Raw genomic sequence first — 8,654 nt, 5'->3', positions numbered from 1 at the left:
AGACCTCAACACAGGATGTTGAGTGAAATAAGTTTTATTTTTATGACATCTTAAAAATAAAATACCTGCTGAAATAGCAACCCCACAAGCAAATTTAAAATGTTAAAGGAAGCAAAATTAACAGAAAATGCTGGAGAGAAACACAATCAACAATGAGAAAAATAAATGCAATTTTTCTCCATTTTATCGTCTGCCCAATTTCTTCCAGATTGTTCACTGTAGTGTTTTATTAGTCACTTGATGACATCTGCACATTAAACAAATAACTTTTGTATATATATATATATATATATATATATATATATATATATATATATATATATATATAGATGATCCATATATATATATATATATATATATATATATATAATATATATATATATATATATATATATATAAAAAATTCATGTTTTCCAAGTCTAAGTTAAGTATAAAGATTCTAATGCCTGAAATAAGACATTTTCTCATTACATCTATGGAATCTAATTTACCTATAAACCTCAATTACAATAGGTTTGAAATCATGTACTGAACAATTTGTCCTTGGGCTTTAATTAGCACAAGAGATCATTAACCATATTTTAATATTTACCAACAGTTATGTTAGGATTTTTGTATCTTAATTGTTTTTTTAAAAATTTATTGAAAAACCGTTTCATTACAAAAGATTTTTAAAATAAGTTGAGATGAACTACTTAGTCAGTGACTAGTTTCTTGATTCAGAAAAGCAGAACACCTTTCAATTATCAAGCTCTACATCCGTCAGTTCCTGTGTTTAGGATTGCCTGTGGACATATACTACGTTTATTGAAGACATGCTTCCAATAGAATTTGGATTCTTGCACAGTCTCAAATAATATGACAGTGAATCCAACAACAGTCCTAAAAGTATACCTACAAGCATGCAAAACTTCTAATGTAATTTTCACAGGAAACATCTTGTAGACTGATTAGATCATAGTGTGATATTTACTGATGTGTCTGTTTCTGTCCCCAGTTTGTGTAAAGGTTTGCCCACAGTGAGGGCAGGAAAAGGGTCTCTCTCCTGTGTGCGTTCTCATGTGAACGTTCAGCTTGTCTTTGCTAATAAAACGTTTGCAACAGCAGGTGCATGCGTACGGTTTATCCCCGGTGTGGTAGCGCTGGTGCATCTTCAGCTCTGTCAGGCGGCCGTACGTCCTGCCACACTCCGGACACTCATAGCTGGGCCGCTCATCCATGTGCTGCCTGCTGTGGAGACGCAACCCACTGGAGGAGCTGAAGCTCTTGCTGCACTGCAGACACTTGAAGGGTTTCTCCCCGGTGTGAATAAAGACGTGCAGCTTGAGACTGGCGGCCGAAGGGAAGCCGTTGCCGCAGATGGAGCACAGGTGGGGCCTCTCGCCAGTATGGATACTTATGTGCCGCTCCAGCTTGTTCTTGTTCAGGAAGGTTTTGCCGCAAAAGGGACAGGTCTGTGGCTGCTCTCCCTCATGAGAAATCATGTGCTCAGTCAATTCCACCAAAGTTGAGTAAGCAAGGTCACAGCGTGTGCATGAATAAGGCCTCTCTTTCTTAAACTTCCTGTGTTTGAGGCAGTGCTGCTCCAACTCCTCCTCCTGCTCGAAAGTCTCAATGCAGCAACTGCACTGGTACGGCCTTTCCAGAGTGTGTGTCCGAAGGTGATATTTGAAAGCTGTAAGCTTTAGAAAGACTTCATTGCAGTGTGGACATCTGGATTCTCGTCTGTCGTGGACCTGCACGTGTCTCTTATAATGAGACAGCTTCATGAAGTGTTTCTGGCACAATGAACAGTAATATTGATCATGCTGGTGACTCTCCTCATGTTTCTTCAGTGCATACTCCACTTTGAACTTCTTCCCACAGGTACCACAAGGAAAAGACTTCCGATGAACCTGCATGTGAGTCTCGAGTTCCTCTGCACTGCCAAACCTCTCATTGCATTTGGGACACGTCCCACTGTTTTCCTTCACATGATCTTCCAGGTGTTTGTTGAGGTCTTCAGGGAAGTAAAAGATTTGCTTGCAGTCAGGGCATGTGTAAAAGTCAGACTTTGCAGCTTTACGATGAGACATGATGTGCCTCTTCAAATGATACGAGCGGCCAAATTCTTTGCCGCAATCACCACAGATGAGGCTTCGAGGACTGGGCTCAACTGCTTTGTGTAGTTTAAGATGCTTTTCCAGTGCACCCTTCTCTTTGAACTGCTTATTACATGCCAGGCAAAAAAGATCAATGTGAGCATGAGTTCTTTTGTGTATTTTTAGTTCTAGCCAGGTGGTGAAACTCTTCCCGCAGTGAGGGCAGATGTACTGCCCTAGACCATGCTGAATTCTCACATGACGTGTCATGTGATATGACTGGCTGAACGTCTTGTTGCAGATGGGGCAACTGAAAGGTTTTTCCTTTGTGTGGGTCCTCATGTGTCTAGCAAGTTTGTTTGGGCCTTTGAAGCGCCTCCCAACACAGATGGGACAAGAATTGTCTCTAGTTTTCTTTAGTACAACTTTTTCAGAGTTAGCTTCTGAGTTGACACCCTTAGTAAGGCAATGGCTCTCAGTAGCTTCACAAGCTTCAGCAGAAACATCAAATAATTCTTCAGTTTTCACTTCAATGCATTGAGGCTGTTGTTGACTGCTTTCTCCCTCTGTTTGGGAAGACAGGTCTTTCTTGTGTGACTTCACATGATTACGAAGATCTTCATTGTTCAAAAAGATTTCATTACAGTCAGGGCAGTAAAGGATTTGTGGCTTGTGCGTCTTCTTGTGTTTCAATAACTCTGTGAGGCTTTCCAGGCTTATCCCACAGGAGGGGCAAATATATGGGCCTGCAGCATGCTGGTTCCTCATGTGTCTGGTCATGTGGTAAGACTGACTGAATGTCAGATTGCAGAGAAGACATTTGAATGGTTTCTCACCAGTGTGTGTCCTCATGTGTCTGTTGAGCTTGTCCGCTGTTTTGAAATACTTGTTGATGCAGATGGAACAACAAAGGTCTTTTCCCTTAGTTGAAGGAGGGAAGAAGTCTTCGTCTTTGCTGTCATCATTGTCTTCAACATTGTCACAGCAACTTGACTGGTTGCTTTTTTCATCTTCCATCATCTGAGGTGATGAGGTGATAGCATTATCTAGTTCATCACAAGCCTGGGATCTACCTTCACCATCACTGTAACACATCATATCATTGCTGTGAGAGTTATGCTTTTTGATTTCGTCTGATTTTCTTTGGGCTTCAGTCACAAGTAGTTCTGATGTAACCCTTTTCTCCACAAGCCGGGGTCTTCCTCGTTTGCGCTTTTGTTGATGCTCAGTCACAAGAAGTTTTAATGTAACCTTTTTCTCCCCAAGTCGAGGCCTTCCTCTTTTGAGCTTTTGTTGAGGTTCCGCCACAGGTGCCTTAAATTTAACCTTTTCTTCCCCAATCCGAGGTCTTCCTCTTTTGCGCTTAATTTGAACAGGAATCTCTAATTCGTCTCCAATATCCACACTCACTTCATTAAAATCCAACTGCTGAGAACCACTTGAAGAAGGTTCTACCTCTTTAGCAATAGTCAGAGCCTTGGCCAAGGTTAGACGGTCTTTCCTCATCAGTAGCTTCTCTCTGAGCTGCAAATTGTTTGTTTTCTCAATCAGCTGATCTAATAGAAGTTTGTTCTTGCACCTTCCATACTGACAAAGCCTCAGCAGATTTTTTAGGGCTGTAATAAACTCATCTACAGTCTCTCCAGGCATCTGAATCCTTTGGTGGAACTTAAGGCGGTGTGCCTGAGTGGCATAATCTGAGCCAAAATGAGCAGTGAGCTCTGAAATAGCAACCGCATATGTAGCCTGATTCCTGATCAGAGTTGAATAGACGTTCTGTCCTTCTTGGCCCAGGAAACTTCGTAAAAGCACCAGCTTACTGGAGTCCTCCATATCTTTCTCACCAAATGCTTTTTCACTGAATGCTTGAGCGTAGTGTTCAAAAGCTTTAAGCCATTTTGGCCAGGGCATGGTGAGTTCTCCTGGGGACAGAGAGAAAGGTGGCGGTGGGGGCAGGATTAAGAACAAAGGTTCTGGGCATGGCTCTGAAGAAACTTCTTCCTTCACATCCGCCAAAGCTAACTCTGCAGTAATGTCACACATTATGGGTTGAGCATGAAGGAGCTGATTGAAGCTCCTATCTAAACTTTGATGAATGAAGATGTCACCTTCCTTAGTCTGTCTTCAAATTTCTGCTGTTTCACAGTTCTTAGACCAGTCTTCTGAACTGTAAAATAAACAAACATGATGTAGTTAGGCTGTGTGTTTTTCTAACATTTAAAAGATCAGATTCAATTTAGAACTAACTTTAATATGCTAAAGCTCAACACAATTACATAAACTAAAACTCAATGGGAATGGTAAACCACATCAGTCCATCAAAGAAACAAAGAACAAATAAGAATGTACACACATATACATACACTAACAAACAAAAGTGAATTCTGAAATTCTAATACGCCTAATGCACGACTTAAGTCTATGTTTGGGAGAGAACCAATGCATGGAGCAGGAGACATTGAGCGTTTTGAAGCCAGGACCTTTTTTGTTGCAAGGCAACAGTGCTAAACATTACTCTACCGGCAGCACCATGTGCATGAAAAAAAAGTCTACCTATATATAACAAAACGCCTGTGTCTAAGGAATAGAAACAGAAGTAGCGTGCTATGGATAAATACAGGTATCTTGATCTTAATGAAATTAATAGATGCAGCCCTTAAAAAGACCCTGAATTCAAAATTAATTCATGACAAAAAAGTATGTTACTTTACAAAACAAAGAAGTGAAAGCACTGCAAAAGGCAAAAGCTAACTTTTTTTTATTAATATTGTTAAACTCCCATCAGCATTGGTTTGGTTTCTTATGTTGTGGGAGCAACACAAGAAACCAACAGGCACACATTTTAAATTCTCAAACTTAAAATGGTAGGAAAACTGCTATAGGACCCTGATGAAATGGCAGAGGCTTTGAACAGTTTTCTGCATTTAATTTGTTAATTGATTATAGTTTCACTCTTGTTCTGTTTGATCCTATACCAATTAAAAATTATCTACTCATTTTTCCCTAAAACAAATCTAAAGTGCTAAAAATAATAGATTTGCTTCAGTTAAAGATGTATATGACATGACCTCTAAGATGCTCTGAGCAATAATAAGTACCCATTATTTGTAAGTTGATAAATTCTTGAATTTCGAGTGGTACTTTTCCCATTGTATGAAAATCGACATTACACTCATCTTTAAATCTGGTAAGACCACAGATATTCAAAATTACAGACCCATATCGGTCCTACCCGCAATTTCAAAAGTAGCTGGAAAATGGATATCTTAATAATAGCTCATTTTCCTTACATATGATGTATTTTGGCTTTCATTCCAAACATTTATAACAGCTACATAGAGAAAATTACATCTTCAGATAAAGGTAGTATTGTTCGGGCTGTGTTTTTAGATTTAAGAAAAGCATTTGACACAGTAAATGATAAAGTCCTTATTTCTGCATTAAGCTGTTCACCAACCACAATTAAATTGATTAGTTCTTATCTGACAGACTTAACATTTAAGTAAATAACTAGCTAGATACTTAGAACTGCATACTCAATAGGGACCCACATAGGTCAATACTTGTCCACTGTTATGCAGCTTAATCTTTAATGAACTCCCATCAGCTTGTGACAGTGTAGATATCCAATTGTATGCCAATGTTGCTGTCGTCTTTGTACACAGTAAGAATAAAAACAAATTGCTTGGAGACTTACTGATGAAATGGTACAATTATCCACTTAATTTCAACATGCCCATCTTCAATTAAATGTTTCTAAAACAGTTGGCATGTATTTTACTGAAATACCACAAATTACACCTGACCCAGACTTGGAGAGAGAAGATCACATTGGCCAAACAATTTAAATATTTTGGGATTGTGTTTGATACTAATTTAAAATTAAAATCTTATGCTCATGTTACATAGTTAATATTTTATAGAATTCCACTTGTCATTACTTCCAAGTTTGGGTTCAGGTGTAATGGGTGAGACAGCACCCCCTCCTGGTGATTGGCAACGTTAAATATAGTGAACACAGATATCTCGTTGCCAGTTCATGAGAGATGGGCGCGAGGTAGGTTCACTGGGAACATTGTAACGGTCCTATAAATTGTTCTGTTAACATAAAATACTATTCCTCGTAAGGTGCTGTACTGCCGGTGATGAACCTGGTCCCTGATTATTTCATATCCTGTTTCATACAGGTACATATTGTTTCATTTATTTATTGTTTTATTTCCTTGAAATTCTGTCTTATGTTAATGTATAAAATATGGCCGTTGGCCAGTTCATGAGAGATGGGCGCGAGGTGCTGTACTGCCGGTGATGAACCTGGTCTCTGATTATTTTATATCCTGTTTCATACAGATAAACTACATCTTGTATCATCCTGTCTCCTGGTCCATATTCACACAACGCAGAGTACTGATGAAAAGCCATAATAATTAAAAAGGTTACACTCAGACAATAACAAAAACAGTTACGTTTAATTTAGTATATTTTAGGTACATGTGCAAAATACTGTTTAACTAACTTGGCTACAAAAATATTCATGAATGCTATGATTTTGCCTCACTTGACTCGCTGTTCTACAAGTTGGAAGCAGGGTAACCCATTTACCCTACAGACTATTGAGATACTTTATAAACAGATATTTAAAATCTTAGATGAAAAAGCCAGTAGGTCATTGCAATACTTTGACAAAACATCATTTGTTGAGTTGGGAAAATATGACCATATTTGCACATTTCTATTTGGTCTTTTCTTTTTTTTATTTGGATGGTCTTGCACCTCCTTCATTTGAAGAGCTTGTTACATCTCGTCTGTGAGGACCATAAGAATGACTTTGTACCTCTTAGACCAAGTACATTTGTTCAGAACTAATTTTGAGTGAGAGCTTTTTACAACTGGAATTAAATACCAAACAGTCTTTAAAATCATTTGCTACTAAAGAATGGCTCTTGTGTAAACAAATGTGCAGGCACCGATCATATTATTCTTATTTTTATTTTATTTATTTGTTTAAAGGTATTGTTGAACTTTTGTGCTTTGTGGCTTTTTAATTGTGTAACTTGATATATAGTCTTTTAGATAAAAAATGCTTTATTCTCCTGTTTTGGAAGAAGCTTGTTGTCTGTATTCCACTGTGATATTTATATTAATTGTAGCTTGAAAACTAGTCTTTTAACTGTGGCATATGTCATGTACATTGTCCCTTTTGAAATAAAAAAAAAACATCACATGCCGAAGAGATAATGAGGCCGTTTGAATCAGCTAAAGGAAATACAACTAAAACACGAAGGACAGTTTGCTATTAAGTCCAAAGTTAAGACACAGTTGGATGAAACAAGGGCATATCAAAATGCATTTCTTTCTTTAAAAAAAGGACGAGATTCACTTCGATTAGGATTTATGACAATTGATCAGCGATAAACAGTTGTTGCGTATTGTTTTGACGAAGGTCAAAACAATTCATTTTAAAACTAACTTCATCTATTTACATCTTTACAAGCCACATTTGTTTAAACGTTATTCAGATGGAGCACAAAATGATGGTTCCTCCAGGTTTAAGTCATATCCTCCAATTCTTGCGAGTGGATCAGTTCCATGTTTTAAACAGTTGTTAAATGAATGAGGCAAGGACACCCACCCCACACCTCCTGTGGTGTGGGGTGGGTGGTTATAAACACCACAGAGGTTTATAAAAGCTGTCTTCTATCTTCTACAGGACCAACAGCACATAACAAAGGTGCAAATATATAATAAAAAAAACGAGCAGGACAAAACAATGACGAGACGGAGCTCAGGAAAACTCACCACAAAGAGGGGGTAATAGGGTGTCACAACTCACGACGTGTTCAGATCTCCACACACACACTTGCATGCTTCAGCTCCGAGCGGCTGCTGTTTAGGTTCGTTGCTCTAACTGCGGTGCAGATTTTAATCAGTCGACAGTAAATACTGCGGTGTTAGGTCGATAAGCGGAGCTGGAAAGCAGCAGAATTAGAAACAAACGTAAAAACAAGCCCGTTACGCTCCCAATACTGTTTCCGGAGACCAAGCAAGCTCTCAGAACAGCTTCCTCTTAGCGCCCTACAGTGACGCCTGGCGTCAAGGAGCCACTGGACGGCAAACAGTTCTTCTTTTTTACATGGCGGTTGGCAAGCAACTTATCGATGTGCATTACTGCCATCTACTGGAATGGAGTGTGGATCGGGATGCTACATATATTCACCCCCCCCCCCCACACACCCAAAAACAAACAAACAAACAAACAAACAAACAAACAAACAAACAAAAAAAAAAACCAAATAGTAATAATAACAATAAATAAATAAAAATTATATTCTTTCTATCAATTTCGTTTTCTTAAGGTAATTTATCAAATAACAAAAATATTCAGAAGTAGAAATTTTGTCCAAAATGTCTTGTATATTTAACTGTAATTAATTTTCTTAATATCGACATACTTAATCCCCTTCTCTCAACAGAGTATTTACAACAGAACAACAAAACATTTTTACTGTCTCTTCTTGAAGACAAAAATCACAATTTCCTGTTGGATGTTTTCCCATTTTAAGTAATGTACTA

The 8,654-nt window shown here is 38.2% G+C and overlaps 1 protein-coding gene across 1 annotated transcript; it reads right to left on the bottom strand.

The window, feature by feature from the left end:
- Nucleotides 1–412: 412 nt before the first annotated feature.
- LOC129353744 (zinc finger protein 420-like) lies at nt 413–8,140 on the bottom strand. Its single transcript, XM_055023123.1, has 2 exons — nt 7,881–8,140; nt 413–4,248 (listed from the first exon to the last, which is right to left on the bottom strand). Exon 2 carries the CDS (start codon nt 4,122–4,124, stop codon nt 951–953), a length of 3,174 nt encoding a protein of 1,057 aa, XP_054879098.1. The 5' UTR covers nt 4,125–4,248; nt 7,881–8,140; the 3' UTR covers nt 413–950.
- Nucleotides 8,141–8,654: the final 514 nt, after the last annotated feature.

Source organism: Poeciliopsis prolifica, unplaced genomic scaffold (assembly GCF_027474105.1).
Source record: "Poeciliopsis prolifica strain line A6 unplaced genomic scaffold, Auburn_PproV2 SCAFFOLD095, whole genome shotgun sequence".
In the NCBI taxonomy this organism is placed as follows: Eukaryota; Metazoa; Chordata; class Actinopteri; order Cyprinodontiformes; family Poeciliidae; genus Poeciliopsis; species Poeciliopsis prolifica.
This window is presented reverse-complemented; position numbering and strand designations above follow the sequence as displayed.